Source organism: Pleurodeles waltl, chromosome 3_1 (genome assembly GCF_031143425.1).
Source record: "Pleurodeles waltl isolate 20211129_DDA chromosome 3_1, aPleWal1.hap1.20221129, whole genome shotgun sequence".
Classification (NCBI taxonomy): domain Eukaryota; kingdom Metazoa; phylum Chordata; class Amphibia; order Caudata; family Salamandridae; genus Pleurodeles; species Pleurodeles waltl.
The window spans coordinates 2,743,902-2,770,845 of record NC_090440.1 but is presented as its reverse complement, the minus strand read 5'-3'; the positions used below and the strand labels follow the sequence as shown (position 1 = coordinate 2,770,845).

The 26,944-nt window shown below is 47.9% G+C and overlaps 1 protein-coding gene across 1 annotated transcript in view; it reads left to right on the top strand.

Annotated features, from left to right (window-relative positions):
* LOC138285945 (zinc finger protein 766-like) overlaps positions 1–26,944 on the top strand; it is a 196,238-nt gene that overhangs the window by 92,986 nt on the left and 76,308 nt on the right. Inside the window, exons 4-5 of the mRNA XM_069226464.1 lie at positions 4,424–4,519; positions 7,297–7,434. Of these exons, the coding sequence (XP_069082565.1) occupies positions 4,424–4,519; positions 7,297–7,434 (234 nt within the window). The remainder of the gene's footprint in view (positions 1–4,423; positions 4,520–7,296; positions 7,435–26,944) is intronic.

Sequence of the window (26,944 nt, the reverse complement as noted above, 5' to 3'; positions counted from 1 at the left end):
GAGGCCTTTTCTCACAGTGTCAAGGTTGCAAGGGGTGGGGGACCCTTAAGGCACAGCAGGTTCTTCAGTGCACAGGGTGATCAGGTGCACAGCGAATCGGTGAGCCAGGAGCTGTACGCAAGGATGCCCTCAGGAGCAGGAGGTAAGTTGGTTCCAGAGTCGTTCACAGGACAACGTGGGCATTCTGGCGGGAGGTCCGGGTTGCTTCTGGAGTCCCTCAACTGGGGTTTCCTTCTAGTCCTTTTTCAGCCCCAGTCGGGCTGTTTTTCCTGATGTCAGACATGGGCTGACCAATAACCCTGGTATTGGCACGGTTTGGCTGCTGGAGGTCACAGTGCTACCAAAGGTAGCACACTGGCAGGGTTTGTTCTCGCAATCGTCGGGTTCAGTTTGGTCCAGCTCAGGAAAGGGTACTACAGGGATGATTTTAGGACTCTGTTGGAAAACAGTTCTAAACCAACTTTCCTATAATACTTATAATAAATCTAACCTTGGCAAGTTGTTGGATTTATTGTAACTATTAATTTGATACATTGAATGAAAATTGTAGCCCACTCCTATCAAAAGATAGACTTTATTAATGTTAAATAAAGTCTTCCTATGTTAGCGTATGGAGCTATTTTACTACAATGGGGAAAGCGACATTGGCAGTTTTTCCATCACCAGGGCTTTAAAAACAACTTTTATAATGCCCCTGCCTATTATTACTCTGCGCACTACCTTTGGGGCCCCTAGGTGTTAGAAATGGGGTCTCTAGTTGGCAGTCGGTTTGCACCCTGTCCAAGTAGGGACCCTCACTCTAGTCAGGATAAGGGAGATACCCGCTCAGATAACCCCTGCTCACCCTGAGCAGTCTGGCTTATCTCAGAAGCAATGTGTAAAGCATTTGCACATAACACACAGTAATAAGTGAAAACACTACAAACAGACACCACACCAGTTTTAGAAAAATAGCCAATATTTATCTATATAAAACAAGACCAAATACGATAAAAATCCCACAAACAGTAATAAAAATACGAATTCTGCAAGATTTACTCAAAAATACAGTTCCTTGAGGTCGATAGCTCCACCTGGGGCTATCACGGCATTGTGATCAACAAGACCAACAGTTCAGGCCCGCCACAGCGTTGCGGGCCAGCTACAGTATCGGGAAGACCCACAATCAGTACCTTGGATTTGCAGGGCATTGTGATCCTCGCGGTGAGCTTCGAAGAGCAGCGTCGCTCATGTCGTGGTGTCGTGCAGGAGTCGTCGGGCCCTTGAGGTCACACGCGTTGCAGATCGAACTCCAGGCTGAAGAAGTCAGGTGCGCCGGTGTGGATGGCATTGGGGCTGCGGTGCGAAGCAGGACGATGCAATGTGCGGTGTCCACAGGTCACGGTGCAGGCAGCGGCTCAGTGACGGCATCCAGTGGCGTCGGTGAGACCAGGGTTGCGGTGTGAAGCGGGGTGGTGCGATGTGCCGGGTCCACAGGTCACGGTGCAGGCAGCGGCATCGTTGTTGCTGAAGTGCTTTCGTTGGTAGGCCCAAGCCAGCGGGACTGGACGGTGCTTTGTGACCCTCACTAGCGGGGTCCACAGGTCATGCTGCAGGCAGGATGCCTGGTGACGACACAGGAGTCGATAGTGCTGGAGTCAATCGGACGGTGCTTCGTGTACCTCATGAGTTTGTCCACAGGCCACGGTGCAGGCAGCGGCGCCGGTGTCAGCAGGATCAGCGTCATGGGGGATGCCCAGGCTGCGGTGGGGGCGTCACAGTGGTTTCTCCTCTTGAACAGCACAAAACACACAGTTCCCAGTGCTGCAGGTCAAGGAAACTGAAGTCTTTAGTGTCCCTGAGGCTTCCAACAGGAGGCAAGCTCTACTCCAAGCCCTTGGTGAATTTTCTCAAGCAGGACACACAGCAAAGTTCACCCTTTGCACTCTTTTCAGGCAGAAGCAGCAACTGCAGGCCAGTCCAGCAAAGCAGCACAGCAAAGGGACAGTACTTCTCTTCCAGCTCTTCAGCTCTTCTCCTTGCAGAGGTTCCTCTTGATTCCAGAAAGATTCTAAAAGTCTGGGCTTTTGGGTCTTCTTCTTATACCCAGTTCTGCCTTTGAAGTTGGCAAACTTCAAAGCAAAGTCTCAAGTGTTTATAGGATCCTTCCTTGTCCAGGCCAGGCTCCAGACACTCACCAGGGGGTCGGAGACAGCATTGTGTGAGGGCAGGCACAGTCCTTTCAGGTGTGAGTGACCACTCCTCTCCTCCCTCCTAGCACAGATGGCTAATCAAGATATGCAGGCTACACCCCAGCCCCCCTTGTGTCACTGTCTAGAGGAGAGGTGTGAACAGCCCAACTGTCAAACTGACCCTGACAGGGAATCCACAAACAGGCAGAGTCACAGAATGGATTAAGCAAGAAAATGCCTACTTTCTAAAAGTGGCATTTTCAAACTATCAACCTGAAAACCAACTTCACTACAAGATGTATTTTTTAATTTTGAGTTCAGAGACCCTAAACTCCACATATTTATCTGCTCTGAGAGAGAATCTGTGCTTTAAGGATATTTAAAGGCAGCCCCCATGTTAACCTATGAGAGAGATAGGCCTTGCACAGTGAAAACTTTGCAGTATTTCTCTGTTAGGACATATAAAACATACTAGTATATGTCCTACCTTAAACATACACTGTCCTCTGCCCATGGGGCTACCTAGGGCCTAACTTAGGGGTGCCTTACATGTAGTAAAAGGGAAGGTTGAGGCCTGGCAAGTGGGTACACTTGCCAAGCAATTTAAAACTGCACACACAGACACTGCAGTGCAGGGCTGAGTCATGTTTACAGGGCTACTTATGTGGGTGGCACAACCAGTGCTGCCGGCCCACTAGTAGCATTTGATTCACAGGCCCTGGGCACCTCTAGGGCACGTTACTAGACTTATTAGTAAATCAGATATGCCAATTATGGATAAACCAATCCACAGTACAATTTCTATAGGGAGCACTTGCACTTTAGCACTGATTAGCAGTGGTGAAGTGCGCAGAGACAATAAACCAGCAAAGACAGACATCAAAAAATAGGAGGAAGAAGGCAAAAAGTTTGGGGATAACCCTGCAAAAAGGGCCATTTCCAACACTAGGGTAGACCTTAGGGGTGAGTTATATGTAAAATTAAGGTAGTGTAAGACTTTGGAAGTACTTTTAATTTCAAAATGGATTTTGGACATAGTTTTAGTTTAAAGGCAACCTGCAAAGCAGAGCTGGTATTTAAAATGGCCGCAGACACCATCGCAGCGCACACTTAAGTACATTCAATCTACTGGGCCTCTAAACCTACACGCCCTACCATATACCAGCTACAAACAGGTAGTTGTCGGAGCCAATTATCATTATGCCTAATTTTCATATACCTTTTAAACAGAGCACTGACACTGGGCCTGTTAAGCAGAGCCCAGGCCACAGTCAGAGTCAATAACCACCAGTATCAGTGAAAAAATGAGGGTGATCAGGGCAAAAAGGAAGACTTTCTCACAGGGCAGTGGCCCACTTCAAAGATTAACACAAATTCTAACACTCTCACACTAAAATTGGCCGTCTGATATGCACAGTTCCAGATACATTATACTGATTGTATCAAATGATTAGAAGAAAATGTTAGTATTGGACCTGAGTGGTCGTGCCCCTCGTAATCCAGTGGATCAATACGGTGTCACCTCGACTGTTTCAGGCTCTTATCTGCAAGTTGCTGATGCTGTTATACACCAGAAGATTTGCTTGGGTATCAATCTAATATTCCTTTGGGATATCCATGACGGTCTACTCTCCAGTAGAGAGATTGGAAGCATATGTTTTAGACCTGTAGAAGTGTTTTAGCAATGGATTATTTTCTCTTTCATCAGTGGCTGCATTTCCTGTCAATAGAATTCAAACCTAAAACTGCTTCTTTGGATATTACATTTAGATTGACAGATGACAGTAAGTGCATTGCCGTGTTTGAGGTTCGCTCATCAGACACTGGAAATGGACTGGGGCCAGTAACCATTCAGTTTTGGTTTCCAAACATTTTGCAAGTATGTAAGCAAGAGTACTGCTTCCACTTGAGAGTTAAAGATCTTGCAGCACTTGTTACATTTGAGAATTAGCAATCTTTCAAAAATTGAGTTTGGATGTTTAATAATGAAGGGTCATGATATGAGGTTTAGTGTCTTACTGTATATTAATGATTTATCTTAGTCTAACGTTGAGATTGTCTTGTGAATATGTAAATGTCTTTGTTATTTTTTTTAAAATAATAATAGTAATATTTTGTAAGTTTAGAGTCGGGTACATGTATATCTATACTTATAAATGCATTCTAATTGACGGTGACTTTGTATTTTCACTGCATTTTAAATAAACATTTTAAAAAGTGTTTTATCAGTGTTGTATGCCCACATTCAGCAGATGGTACAACCACCAGTGATGATGGACACACAGACCAACAGCTGGGGCAGGGCCAGCACACGACTGAGCAGGAGGACCAGCAGAGCCCCTCTACAGGTCAGGAGCACCCACTGAATATGTCTTGCGAAAGAACTCTCATTCTATCTGCCTCCCAGATGGCTGTCTTCGCCCGTTTCACCTGTCCCTACTTGGACGTGTCCACTCATCTTGGATTTCCCTGTTTCCAAAGTGGGGCATTCGTATGACGTTGAAGAGGACTTACATGTCCCCACATTTGCCAGATTCTATTTACTAAATAAAAAGAGCTTTTATGTACTTGGGTTTGTGTGCCTAGATGGCCATTTTCACTGTGTTTTAAGCAAGGAGCAGTGTTGGACTAGTGCAGTGAGTTGTCCAGTTTCAGAAGCAGAATGTACAGCTGGTTCTCAGGGATTTGACAGAGATTTGGAAAGGGGGGTCTAAGCATCTGCCCATGAGATGCTGTCACCTGGTGTCCATTGCTGCTGTGGCTTGGTGTCTGGGGACTCACCGCTCTCCAGTCCCCATTTCCAGAGACTCCGAACCCCAGCTGGATTATGTCTACTTGGGCACCCCAGATTTTTTGCCTTTTCTGTGACCCTGTTTTTGCAGGTATTAAGAGTCTATACCCCTTGCCACTACTAGTCAGTACCATGTTGAGTCTGCTCTGACTATAAGACAATACTTTAAATTGGTTTCACCCAGATGATCTCAGTGACCTTCCCGTAAGGCTGCGGTGGACGGTGCAGAAAATGTACCAGTTTCATGGCGGTTAAATGTCCCATGTTGGCTGTAATGGCTATTTATACCACCTTCATCCATGACAACAATACATGGCTGCCAGAAGCATGGCTGGTAAGGGAAATTTCCTTTGCCATGTACGAAACCCTGTGTTCATAGCATGTGTGGCTGGAGATGACACACGTGGTACATACTTCTGCTCTCTAGTGTTGGGCTCGGACATTGCAAGTTGCTTTTCTTTGGAAAATGCTTTCGAGTCAGGAGGACTCGGTGACTCCTGTTCCAGGTGTAGGTGTGCATGAGCCACCGTTGACAAAGGGTACCCTATAGCTTTGTGTGGTTAGGCATGTGCATGTATGTATGCGCTATTCTACAGCACGGACCCAGCCAAAAGGTAGTGGAGCTCTGTACATGGTCATGCCTTAGAAATACAATCCTTGTTTAAACAGGGCTAGTTGCCCCCTCCCTGGGCATCAACAAGACCAGTGGGGTTCTACAGTAGTCCATGAAGAATCCCAGGGCCACCGTGATCAAAGTACCCCAAATAGTACATTGTGCCTCCCTCCCACCCCCCAAAATTCATCCCGCCTCCTCTCTACTTCCAGTAGCACCATGTACTGACAAGGGTGTTCTTTTAATCTAAAACTCTTTGCAGAACGTACAACTAGGATGCTTGCATCATGACAAATCAGTTGCCATGTGACCAGTAAATGAGCATTGGCAAAGGCAATAGCTTGGCCACTTAGCTCTGAAACCTTTTGCCCTTATCAATGCCTAATGTAATTTATTTCCTGTGCTTGCACCTTCAGCGCATTGACACTGCCTGTGCCTTGCTTACATTTTCTGCACTCTCTGTCTTTGCGCACTACCATCATCTGCTCGTACTGTAACACCACACAGTTCTTCTGTTGCTGTTTCTCTCTGCTTGCATTGGGATGCTCCTATTTAATTCTAAGTTTATCTGTCATTTGATTTATTTCAATCTGGCCTTCAAAGTAACTTCCAGATCCATCTTATATTCCGTTCTGTCACGCTTCCTGCACTGCTTGAAAACTTTGTAACTTTTGCACATTCAGCTGTTGATTGTGCAGTCTGTCCACTCTTACACATTGAACTGGTGATTGGACAGTATCTAGACATTTACACATTCAGCTGTTGATTGTGCAGTCTGTAGACCTTTATACCTTAAGCTGTTGACTGCCCACTTCTGTTACACATTCAGCTGTTGATTGTGCAGCCTGTAGACTCTTAGATGTTGAACTGTTGATTGTGCAGCCTGACCACTCTTACACATTGAAATGGTGATTGGACAGTATCTAGACATTTACACATTCAGCTGTTGATTGTGCAGCCTGTAGACCTTTACACCTTAAGATGTTGATTGCCCACTTCTGTTACACATTCAGCTGTTGATTGTGCAGCCTGTAGACTCTTAGATGTTGAACTGTTGATTGTGCAGTCTGTCAACTCTTACACATTGAGCTTTTGATTGCATAGTTCTCTTACACATTGAGCTGTTGATTGTATAGTTCTCTACACATTGAGATGTTGATTACATAGTTTTCTCCTCATTGAGCTGTTGATTGCATAGTTCTCTACACATTGAGCTGTTGATTGCATAGTTCTCTTCCACATTGAGCTGTTGATTGCATAGCTCTCTACACATTGAGCTGTTGATTGCATCGTTCACTTACACATTGAGCTGTTGATTGTATAGTTCACTACATAATTGAGCTGTTGATTGCATAGCTCTCTACACATTGATCTGTTGATTGCATAGCTCTCTTCCACATTGAGCTGTTGATTGCATAGTTCTCTCACAGATTGAGCTGTTGATTGCATAGTTCTCTACACATCGATCTGTTGATTGCAGTTCTCTTCTACATCGAGCTGTTAATTGCATAGTTCTCTTACACATTGAGCTGCTGATTTCATAGTTCTCTTACACATTTAGCTCTTGATTGCCTAGTTCTCTCACACATTGAGCTGTTGATTGCCAGTTCTCTACACATTGAGCTGTTGATTGGCCACTTCTCCTACACATTGATCTGTTGATGGACAATATTGTTACACTTTGAGATGGTAACGGTTATCCTGTGTTTCTCCTCCTGCAGGGGAGCAGCCTCTACCCACAGAGGTGGAGGACATGACGGAGCCCCCTAGCGAATGCATCCAGCTGAGACACCCCAGCTCTCTGCTCCAGCTCAGGATCGAGGACGGGATCTTGGCCAAGCTGCTTATCGTGCAGCCAGGTGAGTGAAGCTCTTCATGTGTGGTAAACCCAGGATCAAGATCTCCAGTGTCAGAGGGTGAAGCACTTCATGTCTGGTAAATCCAGGTTCAGGATCTCCAGTGTCTGGCGAGTGAAGCTCTTCATTTCTGATGGATACAACTACCTGTGGATTCCTCACCTAATGAATACTCCCATGGTGCCAGCATTCGACGGAAATCTTCTTACTAGTCTCTGCACGTCGACGAGGACGTCACTCTAGCCCACGCGACGCCGTCTGACGTCATACAGGCAATAAGAGGTCCTCGACGACGTGCCGACGTCAGTTCCCTTTTTTCCGTGCATTCGAAACGGTTATCTTCGAGGGAGCAACTGTTACTTTTGTGTTTACAGTGTATTTTTGCTGCATTTGCATAGTCTTTCGCTGTGGTAATAATGTCGCAGAGAAAGTCTGGATTCAAGCCTTGTCGTGAGTGTGGAGGCAAGATGTCAGTGACGGATCCTCATTCCGATTGCCTTTGGTGTTTGAGCTCCGACCACGACGTCTCGACTTGTGATTCATGCCAGCACATGAATCCAAAGGCCCTCAAGGAACGTGAGGCAAAGCTGTTTATGGCGAAATCGAAGGAGAAGCATCACAAGAAGTCTTCTTCACCAAGACATCGGCGTCATCGAGACTCCCGGCGCCGTAGAGAATCTCGGCGTCATTCAAAGGAGACTCGTTCCAGGTCTTCGGATCGGCGCCGAAGGACATGGGAGATCAGTCCAACGGTTACGCCGCATCCTTCGACGCCGTTGCCGTCTCCGGCGTCTCCAACTTCACCTGGACAGGCGTCGGTGATTGAGGTATTGGAGCCTCAGGTGTTTTCTCCGGCGTTGCAGACGTCGAGGCCGGCGTCGGGGTCGCCTCCGAGACAGGCACCCCAGTATCCGGCTTTTCCCACCCCTGGAGCCGATAGTTCCTCATTCTTGAATGCGATGTATGCCATCTTCCAACAGATGGCTCCAGGGGGTGCTCCGGCTGGGCCATTGGCCTTTTCATTGGGTGATCCTGCGCCTCTTCGGCCGGCACCCTTTATGCCCTTTCTCCCTTTTGGGAACGTGGGCTCGGCACCAGTGTCGGTGCCGGTGGCCGCTCCGGTGGCTTCAGAGGGATTGGCCCCGGGGATTTTCATCCCGTCGACGTCGGGATTTCGGCCTGTGACTCCGGTGGGTCCATCTGCTTCGACTGCTCTTTCGTCGGCGCCGAAGTTACCTGTGGCGCCGGACGCGGCGTCGGTGGCTTCTGAAGATCGGCGCCGATCTTCGACTTCGGCGGAGGCATTGTCGACTCCGCGTATTGAACAACGGCTTCATTCGAGGAGACGTGCTCTCCGTGTATTAGAGGAGCAGGAGTACCAACGAGCCCTGGAGGAAGGAGAGCTAGAGGACTCGGGTGATGGGCTGCGTGGTCTGGAGTCGGCCAGTGGGCTAGACACTTCCCCTGAGTGGGATCTTTCGTCCCCGGGAGAATATACTGAGGAGGCTGCTTCCTTTCCCGCAGTGGTACGGAAGGCAGCTAGTTTTTTGGACCTGCCTTTGCCGGTGGTGGAGGCTAAACAAAACCTTCTAACAGAGGTGCTACATCCGGCCTCAGCTGCGGCGGAGCCTCTTTTGCCATTTAATGACGCTCTGCTGGATCCGGTTTTAGAGGTGTGGAAGAGGCCGGCATCTTCCCCAGCAGTTCACAGAGCCGTGGCCAGGAGGTATCGGGCGGCTCCGACTGACCCTGGTTTTCTGTCTAGGCACCCTACGCCGGAGAGCTTGGTGGTGCAGGCCTCCTGTTCATCCAAGTCAGCGCCTGGTTCTTTCCAGACGGTGCCTGGGGACTGAGATTCAGAGAAACTAGAGGCGCAGTCCAAGAAGATTTTTTCGTCCTGCAGTCTGGCGTTGAAGGCCACCAACGCAACCTGTATCCTGGGGAGGTATATTCATGCTCTGATGGATGACATTTCCTCATCATTTACAGAGCTTCCCCAGGGTCTTTTGGATGTTGTTTCAAATGCCCAGGCTGCTGCGACCCAGATTATCCAGACGGGACTGGATACGACCGACTCGGTAGCCAGAGCAATGGGCACAACTGTGGTGGCAAGGAGGCAGGCCTGGCTCCGTAACTCGGGCTTTTCTGCGGATGTACAGTCCACATTGTTGGATCTCCCGTTTGATGGGGACAAACTGTTTGGAGCCAAGGCTGATTCGGCCTTGGAACGTTTTAAGGAGAGCAGGGCCACGGCTAAGTCGTTAGGGCTCCAAGCTCCTTCTTCCACGGCCTCTTCCAGATTTTTCAGGAGGTTTCGTGGATTTGGGCGTGGCTCTTCCTCCTCTTCCTTTCGGGGAAGATATCAGCAACCTGCCTCTTCCCATCCCTATAGATCTTTTAGAGGGAGAGGTAGGGTCCGCACCAGAGGAGCCTCTCAGCAGCACTCTGCCTCTTCCTCATCCTCTGGCGGGGTGCAGCAGGGGAAGCAGCCTTAGGCTTCCACCATTTCCCACTCACTCCTCTCCTGTAGGGGGAAGATTACAGCATTTTCTCACCAAATGGAAGACTGTTACAACGGACACTTGGGTTCTCAGTATTGTGGGAAAAGGCTACACCCTTCCCTTTCGGGAGTTCCCGCCCCTCATCCCGTCCCGCCCTTCTTATTGTTCAGAAGAACACCTCCTGTTGCTAGAACAGGAGGTACAAGCCCTCCTTTCAAAGGGCGCGGTGGAGTTGGTCCCAGAGCAGGAAAGGGGTCGAGGATGTTACTCAAGGTATTTCCTGATTCCCAAGAAGGATGGTCGTTTGAGACCAATCCTGGACCTGAGGATCTTGAATTGGTTCCTCAAGCAGGAAAAGTTCAAGATGCTGACCCTAGCACAGGTGCTTTTGGCGTTGACCAAGGAAGACTGGATGGTGTCTGTCGACTTGCAGGATGCTTACTTTCATATCCCGATACTCAAGTCACACAGGAAGTATCTCCGGTTTGTGGTGGGATCGCAGCACTATCAGTTTGCGGTCCTTCCGTTTGGTCTTACTTCAGCACCTCGAGTCTTCACGAAGGTGATGTCGGTGGTGGCGGCAGAACTCAGAAGGAAGGGGATAGCAGTATTCCCTTACTTGGACGACTGGTTGATCAAAGCCAAGTCCCCGGAGCTTGTGTCGCATCATCTGCAGTCAACAACCCAGTTGTTGTTCGACCTGGGTTTTTCGGTGAACGAGCCCAAATCTCACCTAGAGCCCTCTCAGCGCCTCCTGTTCATAGGGGCAGTACTGGATACAACATTGGGTCGGGCCTTTCCTCCGCCTCAGCGGATTCAAGATATTCAGGATTTGGTTCCAATGTTTCGAAATGGAGCGGTAGTTCCAGTCCTCAAGGTCCTTCGTCTGCTCGGTCTGTTTGCCTCCTGCATTCTGTTGGTCACGCATGCTCGCTGGCACATGAGGGCTCTTCAGTGGTGCCTCCGAAGGCAGTGGTCTCAACACAAAGGGGATCTAGAGAGTACTGTCAAGATCTCCAGAGATGCTGCTGTGGATTTGAAGTGGTGGATTGCAAGCAACAATCTTTCACAAGGAAAGCCGTTCCAGCAGTCGCCACCAGTGGCCACAGTCATAACGGATGCTTCCACTCTAGGGTGGGGAGCTCATCTGGGGGATCTGGAGATCAAAGGTCTTTGGTCTCCAGAGGAACAGATGTTTCACATCAATCTGTTAGAGTTACGGGCTGTACGTCTGGCTCTCAAGGCCTTCCTCCCTTCCCTTCGTGGTCAGTCGGTACAGGTCCTAACGGACAATACTACCACGATGTGGTACATAAACAAGCAGGGAGGAGTGGGGTCGTACCTTCTCTGCAGAGAAGCTCTTCGACTATGGTCCTGGGCAAAGGACCATCAGATTTGCTTGATAGCAAACCATCTGGCCGGAGTCTTGAACGTGCGTGCGGACAGTCTCAGTCGCCAATTCTCGGCAGACCACGAGTGGCGTCTCCATCCAGATCAAGTCCGTTTAATCTTCCAGAGGTGGGGGTTTCCTCGGGTAGATCTGTTTGCCACTCGAGAGAACGCGCATTGTCCGTTATTCTGCAGCCTCCAGTATCCGATGCAGGGAGCGTTGGGGGACGCGTTTCAAATAACCTGGTGCGGCCAGTTGCTTTACGCGTTTCCTCCCATACCCTTGATTCCTCGAGTATTGAGGAAGATTCGCCAGGACCGGGCTCTAGTCATCCTAATAGCTCCGGATTGGCCAAGGAGGGTATGGTACTCCGACCTTCTCCAACTCTCAATGTGCCCTCCGCTCCGTCTCCCTTTCAGGGCAGACCTCCTCTGGCAGTCGCAGGGGCAGGTTTTACACCCCAACCTCCAGAGTCTGCACCTACATGCCTGGAGATTGAACGGGGCAACCTGAGTTCCTTCTCTCTCCCGCCTGAGGTAGTGGATGTTATATTAGCGGCCAGGCGACACTCCACTAAATCTATCTACGCTAATAGATGGTCTAGATTTGTTGCGTGGTGTGGAGAGAGGCAGATTGATCCTTTGCATGCTCATCTATCGGACGTTTTGTCTTTTGCTCTGTCTCTAGCGCAGAAAGGTTGTGCAGTGGCTACCATTAAGGGTTATTTATCGGCCTTGTCAGCCTTCATATGTCTTCCAGACCAACCATCTTTATTTAAATCCCCTATTGTTATCAGATTCTTGAAAGGTCTTCTAAATAAATATCCTCCAAAACCATTCGTTATGCCGCAATGGGATTTGTCCTTGGTCCTGACTTTCCTTATGGGGTCCCCTTTTGAACCTTTGCATTCTTGCCCCTTAAGGTATTTGGTTTTAAAAACAGTCTTCCTGATAGCTATAACATCAGCAAGGAGAGTGAGTGAGTTGCAGGCCTTATCAGTAAAGCCCCCTTATACAACTTTTTATGGGGATAAGGTGGTGTTGAGGACCAAGGCTGCTTTCCTCCCGAAGGTTGTTTCACCTTTCCATTTGGCTCAGGCAATTACTTTGTCCACGTTCTATCCTCCGCCTCATCCTTCCAAAGAGGAAGATAGACTGCACCGTCTGGACCCAAAGAGGGCGTTGAGCTTCTTTATTGATAGAACAAAGGATTTCAGGCTGGAGGATCAGCTGTTTATTGGATACGTGGGCAAGAGGAGAGGAAAGGCAGTCCACAAGAGAACACTATCCAGGTGGGTTGTTCTTTGCATTAAAATCTGTTACTCTTTGGCAAAGAAGGATCCTCCTGAGGGCATTAGAGCTCATTCCACCAGAGCTAAGTCGGCCACTTCGGCCTTGGCCAGAGGTGTTCCTGTGGTCGACATCTGCAAGGCCGCAACTTGGTCGTCCCTTCACACTTTTGCAAAACATTACTGTTTGGATTCTGAGGTTAGAAGGGACGGCCATTTTGCACGGTCAGTGCTGCAGGATTTCTTGGTTTGACCATTTAGGCACCCACCGCCGGGCGTGGTACTGCTTTGGGACTCTATTCATTAGGTGAGGAATCCACAGGTAGTTGTATCCATCCGAAGAACGAGTTACTTACCTTCGGTAACGACTTTTCTGGTGGATACATTAGCTACCTGTGGATTCCTCACGGTCCCACCCGCCTCCCCGTTGCCTTTCTGGTCTTACCAAGTAATCCTTGAGTACGCTCCTCTTGGTCTTTGAGGGTGCAATAGATGTTGTATATATTATATTTATATATATGTATATATGTATATATCTTTGTGTATATACTTGATGTGTATATATATTTTAAAAAGAGAGAGTTATATATATATATAAAAGATTTACAGTTATTCATGCAATGTTGTGTATTTTTACAATGTAATGGGATGTTGCCTTGCTCTTTCATTGCATTGCCTGGTTGTTCTCATGCACGTAAAAAATGATTGGTACTGACGTCGGCACGTCGTCGAGGACCTCTTATTGCCTGTATGACGTCAGACGGCGTCGCGTGGGCTAGAGTGACGTCCTCGTCGACGTGCAGAGACTAGTAAGAAGATTTCCGTCGAATGCTGGCGCCATGGGAGTATTCATTAGGTGAGGAATCCACAGGTAGCTAATGTATCCACCAGAAAAGTCGTTACCGAAGGTAAGTAACTCGTTCGTCTGGTAAATTCAGGATCAGGATCTCCAGTGCCTAGCGAGTGAAGCTCTTCATGTCTGGTAAATCCAGGAACAGGATCTCCACTGTCTAGTGAGTGAAGCTCTTCATGTCTGGTAAATTCAGGATCACGATCTCCATTGTCAGAGGGTGAAGCTCTTCATGTCTGTAAATCCGGAATCACGATCTCCAGTGTCTAGTGAGTGAAGCTCTCCATGTCTGGTAAATCCAGGATCAGGATCTCCAGTGTCAGAGGGTGAAGCTCTTTATGTCTGCTAAATTCAGGATCAGGATCTCCAGTGTCAGAGGGTGAAGCTCTTCATGTCTGGTAAATCCGGGATCACGATCTCCAGTGTCTAGTGAGTGAAGCTCTTCATGTCTGGTAAATCCAGGATCAGGATCTCCAGTGTCAGAGGGTGAAGCTCTTTCTGTCTGGTAAATCCAGGATCAGGATCTCCAGTGTCAGAGGGTGAAGCTCTTTATGTCTGGTAAATCCAGGATCAGGATCTCCAGTGTCTAGTGAGTGAAGCTCTTCATGTCTGGTAAATCCAGGATCAGGATCTCCAGTGTCTGGTGAGTGAAGGTCTTCATGTCTGGTAAATCCAGGAACAGGATCTCCAGTGTCTAGTGAGTGAACCTCTTCATGTCTGGTAAATCCATGATCTCCAGTGCCTAGTGAGTGAAGCTCTTCATTTCTGGTAAATCCATGATCTCCAGTGTCAGAGGTTGAAGCTCTTCATGTCTGGTAAATCCAGGAACAGGATCTCCAGTTTCAGAGGGTGAAGCTCTTCATGTCTGGTAAATCCAGGAACAGGATCTCCAGTGTCTAGTGAGTGAAGCTCTTCATGTCTGGTAAATCCAGGATCAGGATCTGCAGTGTCAGAGGGTGAAGCTCATCATGTCTGGTAAATCCAGGAACATGATCTCCAGTGTCTAGTGAGTGAAGCTCTTCATGTCTGGTAAATCCAGGATCAGGATCTCCAGTGTCAGAGGTTGAAGCTCTTCAAGTCTGGTAAATCCAGGATCAGGATCTCCAGTGTCAGAGGTTGAAGCTCTTCATGTCTGGTAAATCCAGGAACAGGATCTCCAGTGTCAGAGGTTGAAGCTCTTCATGTCTGGTAAATCCAGGATCAGGATCTCCAGTGTCTGGCGAGTGAAGCTCTTCGTGTCTGGTAAATTCAGGATCTCTAGTGTCTTGTGAGTGCAGCTGTTCATGTCTGGTAAATCTAGGAACAGGATCTCCAGTGTCTAGTGAGTGAACCTCTTCATGTCTGGTAAATCCATGATCTCCAGTGCCTAGTGAGTGAAGCTCTTCATTTCTGGTAAATCCATGATCTCCAGTGTCAGAGGTTGAAGCTCTTCATGTCTGGTAAATCCAGGATCAGGATCTCCAGTGTCAGAGGGTGAAGCTCTTCATGTCTGGTAAATTCAGGATCAGGATCTCCAGTGCCTAGTGAGTGAAGCTCTTCATGTCTGGTAAATCCAGGATCAGGATCTCCCGTGTCTGGCGAGTGAAGCTCTTCATGTCTGGTAAATTCAGGATCTCTAGTGTCTTGTGAGTCCAGCTGTTCATGTCTGGTAAATCCAGGAACAGGATCTCCAGTGTCTAGTGAGTAAAGCTCTTCATGTCGGGTAAATCCAGGAACAGGATCTCCAGTGTCTAGTGAGTGAAGCACTCCATGTCTGGTAAATTCAGGATCAGGATCTTCAGTGTCAGAGGGTGAAGCTCTTCATGTCTGGTAAATCCAGGCTCAAGATCTCCAGTGTCTACTGAGTGAAGCTCTTCATGTCTGGTAAATCCAGGGTCTCCAATGTCTAGTGAGTGAAGCTCTTCATGTCTGGTAAATTCAGGATCAGGATCTCCAGGATCAGAGGGTGAAGCTCTTCATGTCTGGTAAATCCGGGATCAGGATCTCAAGTGTCAGAGGGTGAAGCTCTTCATGTCTGGTAAATTCAGGATCAGGATCTCCAGTGCCTAGTGAGTGAAGCTCTTCATGTCTGGTAAATCCATGATCTCCAGTGTCTAGTGATTGAAGCTCTTCATGTCTGGTAAATCCAGGATCTCCAGTGTCTAGTGAGTGAAGCTCTTCATGTCTCGTAAATCCAGGATCAGGATCTCCAGTGTCTGGCCAGTGAAGCTCTTCATGTCTGGTAAATTCAGGATCTCTAGTGTCTTGTGAGTGAAGCTCTTTATGTCTGGTAAATCCAGGAACAGGATCTCCAGTGTCTAATGAGTGAAGCTCTTCATGTCTGGTAGATCCAGGCTCAAGATCTCCAGTGTCTAGTGAGTGAAGCTTTCCATGTCTGGTAAATTCAGGATCAGGATCTCGGGTGTCAGAGGGTGAAGCTCTTCATGTCTGGTAAATCCAGGAACAGGATCTCCACTGTCTAGTGAGTGAAGCTTTTCATGTCTGGTAAATTCAGGATCAGGATCTCCAGTGCCTAGCGAGTGAAGCTCTTCATGTCTGGTAAATCCAGGAACAGGATCTCCACTGTCTAGTGAGTGAAGCTCTTCATGTCTGGTAAATTCAGGATCACGATCTCCAGTGTCAGAGGGTGAAGCTCTTCATGTCTGTAAATCCGGAATCACGATCTCCAGTGTCTAGTGAGTGAAGCTCTCCATGTCTGGTAAATCCAGGATCAGGATCTCCAGTGTCAGAGGGTGAAGCTCTTTATGTCTGGTAAATTCAGGATCAGGATCTCCAGTGTCAGAGGGTGAAGCTCTTCATGTCTGGTAAATCCGGGATCACGATCTCCAGTATCTTGTGAGTGAAGCTCTTAATGTCTGGTAAATCCAGGATCACGATCTCCAGTGTCTAGTGAGAGAAGCTCTTCATGTCTGGTAAATCCAGGATCAGGATCTCCAGTGTCAGAGGGTGAAGCTCTTTATGTCTGGTAAATTCAGGATCAGGATCTCCAGTGTCAGAGGGTGAAGCTCTTCATGTCTGGTAAATTCAGGATCAGGATCTCCAGTGTCTAGTGAGTGAAGCTCTTCATGTCGGGTAAATCCAGGAACAGGATCTCCAGTGTCTAGTGAGTGAAGCTCTCCATGTCTGGTAAATTCAGGATCAGGATCTGCAGTGTCTAGTGAGTGAAGCTCTTCATGTCTGGTAAATCCAGGATCACGATCTCCAGTGTCAGAGGGTGAAGCTCTTCATGTTTGGTAAATCCGGGATCACGATCTCCAGAGTCTAGTGAGTGACGCCCTTCATCTCTGGTAAATCCAGGGTCTCCAGTGTCTAATGAGTGAAGCTCTTCATGTCTGGTAAATCCAGGATCAGGATCTCCAGTGTCAGAGGGTGAAGCTCTTCATGTCTGGTAAATCCAGGATCAGGATCTCCAGTGTCTAGTGAGTGAAGCTCTTCATGTCTGGTAAATCCAGGATCAGGATCTCCAGTGTCTGGCGAGTGAAGCTCTTTATGTCTGGTAAATTCAGGATCAGGATCTCCAGGATCAGAGGGTGAAGCTCTTCATGTCTGGTAAATCCGGGATCAGGATCTCAAGTGTCAGAGGGTGAAGCTCTTCATGTCTGGTAAATTCAGGATCAGGATCTCCAGTGCCTAGTGAGTGAAGCTCTTCATGTCTGGTAAATCCATGATCTCCAGTGTCTAGTGATTGAAGCTCTTCATGTCTGGTAAATCCAGGATCTCCAGTGTCTAGTGAGTGAAGCTCTTCATGTCTCGTAAATCCAGGATCAGGATCTCCAGTGTCTGGCCAGTGAAGCTCTTCATGTCTGGTAAATTCAGGATCTCTAGTGTCTTGTGAGTGAAGCTCTTTATGTCTGGTAAATCCAGGAACAGGATCTCCAGTGTCTAATGAGTGAAGCTCTTCATGTCTGGTAGATCCAGGCTCAAGATCTCCAGTGTCTAGTGAGTGAAGCTTTCCATGTCTGGTAAATTCAGGATCAGGATCTCGGGTGTCAGAGGGTGAAGCTCTTCATGTCTGGTAAATCCAGGAACAGGATCTCCACTGTCTAGTGAGTGAAGCTTTTCATGTCTGGTAAATTCAGGATCAGGATCTCCAGTGCCTAGCGAGTGAAGCTCTTCATGTCTGGTAAATCCAGGAACAGGATCTCCACTGTCTAGTGAGTGAAGCTCTTCATGTCTGGTAAATTCAGGATCACGATCTCCAGTGTCAGAGGGTGAAGCTCTTCATGTCTGTAAATCCGGAATCACGATCTCCAGTGTCTAGTGAGTGAAGCTCTCCATGTCTGGTAAATCCAGGATCAGGATCTCCAGTGTCAGAGGGTGAAGCTCTTTATGTCTGGTAAATTCAGGATCAGGATCTCCAGTGTCAGAGGGTGAAGCTCTTCATGTCTGGTAAATCCGGGATCACGATCTCCAGTATCTTGTGAGTGAAGCTCTTAATGTCTGGTAAATCCAGGATCACGATCTCCAGTGTCTAGTGAGAGAAGCTCTTCATGTCTGGTAAATCCAGGATCAGGATCTCCAGTGTCAGAGGGTGAAGCTCTTTATGTCTGGTAAATTCAGGATCAGGATCTCCAGTGTCAGAGGGTGAAGCTCTTCATGTCTGGTAAATTCAGGATCAGGATCTCCAGTGTCTAGTGAGTGAAGCTCTTCATGTCGGGTAAATCCAGGAACAGGATCTCCAGTGTCTAGTGAGTGAAGCTCTCCATGTCTGGTAAATTCAGGATCAGGATCTGCAGTGTCTAGTGAGTGAAGCTCTTCATGTCTGGTAAATCCAGGATCACGATCTCCAGTGTCAGAGGGTGAAGCTCTTCATGTTTGGTAAATCCGGGATCACGATCTCCAGAGTCTAGTGAGTGACGCCCTTCATCTCTGGTAAATCCAGGGTCTCCAGTGTCTAATGAGTGAAGCTCTTCATGTCTGGTAAATCCAGGATCAGGATCTCCAGTGTCAGAGGGTGAAGCTCTTCATGTCTGGTAAATCCAGGATCAGGATCTCCAGTGTCTAGTGAGTGAAGCTCTTCATGTCTGGTAAATCCAGGATCAGGATCTCCAGTGTCTGGCGAGTGAAGCTCTTTATGTCGGTTAAATCCAGGAACAGGATCTCCAGTGTCTAGTGAGTGAAGTTCTTCATGTCGGGTAAATCCAGGAACAGGATCTCCAGTGTCTAGTGAGTGAAGCTCTCCATGTCTGGTAAATTCAGGATCAGGATCTCCACTGTCTAGTGAGTGAAGCTCTTCATGTCTGGTAAATTCAGGATCATGATCTCCAGTGTCAGAGGGTGAAGCTCTTCATGTCTGGTACATCCAGGGTCTCCAGTGTCTAGTGAGTGAAGCTCTTCATGTCTGGTAAATCCAGGATCAGGATCTCCAGTGTCAGAGGGTGAAGCTCTTCATGTCTGGTAAATTCAGGATCAGGATCTCCAGTGTCTAGTCAGTGAAGCTCCTTATGTCTGGTAAATCCATGATCTCCAGTGTCTAGTGAGTGAAGCTCTCCATGTCTGGTAAATTCAGGATCAGAATCTCCAGTGTCTAGTGAGTGAAGCTCTCCATGTCTGGTAAATTCAGGATCAGGATCTCCAGTGTCTAGTGAGTGACGCTCTTCATCTCTGGTAAATCCAGGATCTCCAGTGTCAGAGGTTGAAGCTCTTCATGTCTGGTAAATCCAGGATCAGGATCTCCAGTGTCAGAGGGTGAAGCTCTTCATGTCTGGTAAATCCAGGATCAGGATCTCCAGTGTCTAGTGAGTGACGCTCTTCATCTCTGGTAAATCCAGGATCTCCAGTGTCTAGTGAGTGAAGCTCTTCATGTCTGGTAAATCCAGGATCAGGATCTCCAGTGTCAGAGGTTGAAGCTCTTCAAGTCTGGTAAATCCACGAACAGGATCTCCAGTGTCTGGTGAGTGAAGCTCTTCATCTCTGGTAAATCCAGGATCTCCAGTGCCAGAGAGTGCCCCCCTTGTCAGTGACAAAGCTCAGCCCAATGCTGATGGTTTCAGATGTTCAAGGGCCTTGACCTGGCACTTAAATGGGAATCTGAGTAAAGTCCCCTCTGTTGCTCTTTACAGTGCAGTCAGTCCTGCCTCTGTTTGCTGTAATAATCGTTTAACATTCTTGAGATGGCTCTGAAATGAGCTCCTGTAGTTTTGGTTAGAAGAGATTTCAGAATTATTTATTAATTGCATAGTTACTTAAACTTTTGTGATAAAAACTGGGCCCTGGCTATCAGGATCCCAGTGAGACAGTGAAAACACCCTGACATATACTCACAAACAGGCCAAAAGTGGGGGTAACAAGGCTAGAAAGAGGGTACCTTCTCACAAAAGCCCCCTACATAAGCAATAAAAAGTGGTGAATAAAGTGCCAAAAGTTGAATTGTACAGGTGTGTTCCAGAAGCAGTATGTTAAAAGTGGGCGCCATCCTTACGCAGTCTATATCACACGAAGCTGGACACATTAAAGCTGCCCCCACTGGTGCAGTCGGAGCTGTCCGACACCTGTTCAGAGAGGTGAGATGGCAAGAGACCAAAACGACCCCTAAGTTAAAGTGCAAAGATAGGATGCACTCAGGGGGCCAAGGGGTGTGAAAAGGGAAGGCAGGTAACTAAGGTTCGCCCTTTAACAGCGACCAAAGCCAAGCAAGCCTTCCCTCTCAACCGCAGCAAAGCCGTGCACATGATTAGATGCCCCTGGACCTGGCACGGCCGCCCTCGTGAGAGATGTTACTCTGCTCCACCTTAAGTCATTGCTGTCACCCACGTAGCAGGGTACTTGGGTGCATTGTGAGGCATCTTTTTCCCACCTTCAGCAAGAGTTTGACACATTGGCGATTCAGATGTGTCCCCCGGATCCAAGCTGGCCAGCATCGCCTGCGGACGCACCTTTGATTGAAGGGGACTTCGGGAGGTGTCTCCTGTCACCCACCAGAGCAGACCAGGTGGACAAATCTCCCTCCCGGGGCCACATCATCGGCAAGGCTCAGGTGCCCTCCCGCAGCCCGGGGGAAGGTCACATTGTGACGGCAACAACCCGAACTCCTTAGCAAAGACAGGGTACCCAGCATTAAACTGTTTTGGTGGCGCGAGAGTAGTTGTTTAGTATCATCCATCCGTGGGCTCTGCACGTCAGTGACGCCTTGTCTTCAGCGGGCAGATGTTTAATGATTTCCAAACGAGCGTCTTGAGGGCCTCGTGGCTAGTGGAGCCCAGTGACTGCCAATGAACCCCGAAGATAAGCCCTCTCCTTCCATAGCAGATCATTCCGCCTGCTGGGTTCCACTTTCCGGGTTTTCTCCCGGCATAGGTAGGCTCCCGGCTGGCCGGGATCAGTTTTACCAGTCCAAGCTGAAGCCAGCCCTGTGCCGGGGGGAAAGCGCAGAAGTGAAAGGATGCTTCCAGGTGAGCGCGCAGGTGTGTAGCCTCGCTGCCCCTTAGTGCTTCACTCCCGCGTCAAAGGGTCATATATGGTTAGCTTGTACTGCTCGGAGAAGGGGTGCCAGGGAGGGCGCTGCCAGTTTCCACTCGAAGTTCTTGAGTGTTACCGCCAGGTTGTTGTTAATTTTCCCTTTTTTTCCACCCTGGAGGTAATTATAGCGCCATGTTAGTAATGTACTGTCCCAGTGGGGGAATCATGGCTGACTGATAACAAGGATATTAGAATTCCAGTGTCTCACGTGCTAATACAGGTGGAAAGAGATGCCCTTGATAGCACCTGAACCCACCCCCTTTTCATAGGATTAGGGTCTGGAGGTGTGCAATGCTGTTGCAGAAAATGGGATTCGCATGTTCAGAGCTGTGGTCTGCAGGAGACCTCAAACACGCACAGGCCAACAGTAGGGAACAGGTAAAAGGATAATTTAGGGCAAAAACAGAAAGTCTCAATTTCACCCTTGACATGCATTGGAGTACAGGCAGCTATAAAAGAGAGGGTTAAAATAAATAAATTTTTGCTTATAAAAAACCTGAGGCATTTCTTAACCCAGGCCTCGAAAAATCTACTCGTCCATTTGCTACAGTGAGTCAGATTCTATCAGGGCGAGCTATTTTTAGGGCCTACTGGCCCAGTCTGGCGAGAGAGCGCGAGCTGGCATAGAACAGGTGTTCTGTTCATTCAGAAAGTGAATGAGCAATAATGATACTTTTAAATCTAATTTTTATCTTGTCATATTTGCTGTGCATTCAAAGACAGAGGTCAAAGGTACGCTCAAGTCTTCTTACAAGCTGCTGCTTTTTCTGGAAATTTGTGGTTACTTTTCTTTCTCTGAAAAGTTAGAGGGTTTTGAAAAATGAACTTTCTGACAATTCTGCTGGGGTACAGGGAATGCAATAGGATGTTATTTTGTTTTATAACACACAAGGATTGAGTAGCTTCTAAATGAAATGTATACATATTTCAAACCAAATAAGCTCTTAGAAAAGCACATTTTTTGTAATTCTGAAGTGTGATGCAAACAGAGATATTAAAAGGATGAAAAATAATCAGAACACTTTACTTGGTGATGTGCGAATGATAAATGTTTGCTGTAGCCCAATTTCCACACATTATCATTTGTACTCTGTAAAGTGTCAGTAAAACTCACCAGATAGTGATCAAGGCTCATATTTATACTTTTTGACGCAAACCAGCGCCGGCGCTGGTTTGCGTCAAAAATGTTACCGCCGGCTAACGCCATTCCTACGCGCCATGCGGGCACCTTATTTAAGGAATGACGTTAGCCGTCGCTGTGGGCTGATCATAGTAAAAAAAAAAATGACTCAAACCAGGCAGCACCGGCATAGGGGAAAATGGGGGTTGTGCGTCAAAAAATGGTGCAGGTCAGGTTTGAGGCAAAAATCACGCCTCAAACCGGACTTGCGCCATTTTATGATGCACAACCCCCATTAAAATGACTCCTGTCTTAGCAAAGACAGGAGTCATGCCCCCTTGCCCAATGGCCATGCCCAGGGGACTTCTGTCACCTAGGCATGGTCATTGGGCACAGTGGCATGTAGGGGGGCCCAAATTAGGACCCCCTATGCCACTTAAAAAAATAAAAAATACTTACCTCAACTTACCTGTACTTACCTGGGATGGGTCTCCCCATCCATGGGTGTCCTCCAGGAGTGGGCGAGGGTGGTGGGGGGGGCCCTGGAGGCAGGGAAGGGCACCTCTGGACTCCTTCCATGGTCGGAGACCATGGATGTGAGCCCACAGGTCCCTTAACGCCTGCCCTGACTCAGGCGTTGAAAAATGGCGCACATCAGGCTGTGCGCCATTTTTTAAGGCCCACCCTCTCCTGTGTGTCAAAATGACGCAGGAGTATAAATAAGGCGCACAGGCCTTAAAGTCATTTTTTGGGCTGGAACGCCTACCTTGCATGTCATTAACGCAAGGCAGTTTCCCACATCCAAAAAATGACTCACACGGAGACATTTTTACGTCCGTGGGCTCGGACTTCAAAGTTTAAATATGGTGCACGGTTTGCGCCGGATGTCCGTCAAAATTTTTGACGCACATTCGGGCCAAACAGAGTATAAATATGCCCCTTAGCGTCACTCAGATATTGTTTAGTAACTCGGGTAGTGATTTAGGGTCGCTCTGAGTTATGGTTTAGTAACTGGTAGATAGTGACTTAGGGTCACTCTGAGATATGATTTAGTAACCAGTCAGATAGTGAATTAGGGTTATTCTGAGATAGAGTTTAGTAACTGGTCAGATAGTGATTTAGGGTTATTCTGAGATAGAGTTTAGTAACTGGTCAGATAGTGATTTAGGGTTATTCTGAGATAGAGTTTAGTAACTGGTCAGATAGTGATTTAGGGTCACTCTGAGATATGGTTTAGTAACTGATAGATAGTGATATCAAGGTCACTCTGAGATATGATTTATTAACTGGTATATAGTGATTTAGGGTCACTCTGAGAGATGGTTTAGTAACTGGTCAGATAGTGATTTAGGGTCACTCTGAGATATTGTTTAGTAACGGGCCAGAGAGTGTTCTTTGGTCAATCTGAGACATGGCTTAGTAACTGGTCAAATAATGATTTAGGGTCACTCTGAGATATGGTTTAGTAACCAATCAGATAGTGATTTAGCGTCACTCCAAGATATGGTTTAGTAACTGGTCAGACAGTGATTTAGGGTCACTCAGATATGGTTTAGTAACTGGTCAGATCGTGATTTAGGGTCACCCTGAGATATGGTTTAGTAATGGCCAGAGAGTGGTCTTTGGGTGCTCTGAGATATGGTTTAGTAACTGGTAGATAGTGATTTAGGGTCACTCTGCGATATGGTTTAGTAAAGGGCCAGAGAGTGTTCTTTGGTCACTTTGAGATATGGCTTAGTAACTGGTCAGATAGTGATTTAGGGCCACTCTTGTAGGAAAGTAGCCTCTTTCTATCCTTGTTACCCCACTTTTGGCCTGTTTGTGAGTGTATGTCAGGGTGTTTTCACTGTCTCACTGGGATCCTGCTAGCCAGGGCCCAGTGCTCATAGTGAAAACCCTATGTTTTCAGTATGTTTGTTATGTGTCACTGGGACCCTGCTAGCCAGGACCCCAGTGCTCATAAGGTTGTGGCCTATATGTATGTGTTCCCTGTGTGGTGCCTAACTGTCTCACTGAGGCTCTGCTAACCAGAACCTCAGTGGTTATGCTCTCTCTGCTTTCCAAATTTGTCACTAAGGCTAGTGACTAAATTTACCAATTCACATTGGCATACTGGTACACCCTTATAATTCCCTTGTATATGGTACTAAGGTACCCAGGGTATTGGGGTTCCAGGAGATCCCTATGGGCTGCAGCATTCCTTTTGCCACCCATAGGGAGCTCTGACAATTCTTACACAGGCCTGCCACTGCAGCCTGAGTGAAATAACGTCCACGGTATTTCACAGCCATTTTACACTGCACTTAAGTAACTTAAAAGTCACCTATATATCTAACCTTCACCTGGTGAAGGTTGGGTGCAAAGCTACTTAGTGTGTGGGCACCCTGGCACTAGCCAAGGTGCCCCCACATCGTTCAGGGCAAATTCTCCAGACTTTGTGAGTGCGGGGACACCATTACACGCGTGCACTATACATAGGTCACTACCTATGTATAGCATCACAATGGTAACTCCGAACATGGCCATGTAACATGTCTAAGATCATGGAATTGTCACCCCAATATCATTCTGGTATTGGGGTGACAATTCCATGATCCTCAGGTCTCTAGAACAGAACCCGGGTACTGCCGAACTGCCTTTCCGGGGTTTCCACTGCAGCTGCTGCCAACCCCTCAGACAGGTTTCTGCCCTCCTGGCGTCCAGGCAGCCCTGGCCCAGGAAGGCAGAACAAAGGATTTCCTCTGAGAGAGGATGTTACACCCTCTCCCTTTGGAAATAGGAGTGAAGGGCTGGGGAGGAGTAGCCTCCCCCAGCCTCTGGAAATGCTTTGATGGGCACAGATGGTGCCCATCTCTGCATAAGCCAGTCTACACCTGTTCAGGGATCCCCCAGCCCTGCTCTGGTGCGAAACTGGACAAAGGAAAGGGGAGTGACCACTCCCCTGACCAGTACCTCCCAGGGGAGGTGCCCAGAGCTCCTCTAGTGTGTCCCAGACCTCTGCCATCTTGGAAACAGAGATGTTGGGGGCACACTGGACTGCTCTGAGTGGCAGGTGACGTCATAGGCTCCTTCTGATAGGCTCTTACTTCTTACCTCTCTTGGTAGCCAATCCTCCTTCCTTGGTAGCCAAACCTCCTTTTCTGGTTATTTAGGGTCTCTGCTTTGGGGAATTCTTTAGATAACGAATGCAAGAGCTCACCAGAGTGCCTCTGCATCTCCTTCTTCACCTTCTACCAAAGGAGTAACCGCTGACTGCTCCAGGACACCTGCAAAACCGCAACAAAGTAGCAAGACGACTACCAGCAACATTGTAGTGCCTAATCCTGCCGGCTTTCTCGACTGTTTTCAGGTGGTGCATGCTCTGGGGATAGCCTGCCTTCACCCTGCACCAGAAGCTCCGAAGAAATCTCCCGTGGGTCGATGGAATCTTCCCCCTGCTAACGCAGGCACCAAAAGACTGCATCACTGGTCCTCTGGGTCCCCTCTCATCCTGACGAGCGTGGTCCCTGGAACACAGCAACTTTGTCCAAGTGACTCCCACAGTCCAGTGACTCTTCAGTCCAAGTTTGGCAGAGGTAAGGCCTTGCCTCCCCACGCTAGACTGCAAAGTTGTGTACTGCGTGATTTGCAGCTGCTCCGGCTCCTGTGCACTCTTCCAGGATTTCCTTTGTGCACAGCCAAGCCTGGGTCCCCAGCACTCCGTCCGGCAGTGCACAACCTTCTGAGTTGTCCTCCGGCGCCGTGGGACTCCCTTTTGTGACTTTGCGTGGACTCCGGTTCACTTTTCTTCTAAGTGCCTGTTGGGGTACTTCTGCGGGTGCTGCCTGCTTCTGTGAGGGCTCTCTGAGTTGCTGAGCGCCCCCTCTGTCTCCTCCTCTAAGTGGCGACATCCTGGTCCCTCCTGGGCCCCTGCAGCACCTAAAAACCTCTTCCGTGACCCTTGCAGCTAGCAAGGCTTGTTTGCGGTCTTTCTGTGTGGGAACACCTCTGCAAGCTTCATCGCGACATGGGACATCCGTCTTCCAAAGGAGCAGTTCCTAATCCTCTTCTTTCTTGCAGAACTCCAAGCTTCTTGCAACCGGTGGCAGCTTCCTTGCACCCTCAGCTGGCATTTCCTGGGCTCCTGCCCACTCTCGACACTGTCACGACTATTGGACTTGGTCCCCTTGTCTTGCAGGTACTCAGGTCTGGAAATCCGTTGTCAGTGCACTGCTGGTGTGTGTTCTTCCTGCAGAATCCCCCTATCACAACCCCTGTGCTCTCTGGGGGTAGTAAGTGCACTTTACTCCTACTTTTCAGGGTCTTGGGGTGGGGTATTTTTCTAACCCTCACTGTTTTCTTACAGTCCCCGCGACCCTCTACAAGGTCACATAGGTTTGGGGTCCATTTGTGGTTCGCATTCCACTTTTGGAGTATATGGTTTGTGTTGCCCCTATACCTATGTGCTCCTATTGCAACCTATTGTAATTCTACACTGTTTGCATTACTTTTCTTGCTATTACTTACCTAATTGTGGTTTGTGTACATATAACTTGTGTATATATATTACCTTTTTACTGAAGGTACTCACTGAGATACTTTTGGCATATTGTCATAAAAATAAAGTACCTTTATTTTTAGTACCCCTGAGTATTGTGTGTTTTATGATATAGTACCTATATGATATAAGTGGTATAGTAGGAGCTTTGCATCTCTCCTAGTTCAGCCTAAGCTGCTCTGCTATAGCTACTTCTATCAGCCTAAGCTGCTAGAACACTACTAATCTACTAATAAGGGATAACTGGACCTGGCACAAGGTGTAAGTACCCTCAGGTACCCACTATAAGCCAGGCCAGCCTACTACATTGGTGGTGCAACGGTGGGATAAGTACTTGTAACTGCTTTACCACTTTGTCATTGGTGCTCT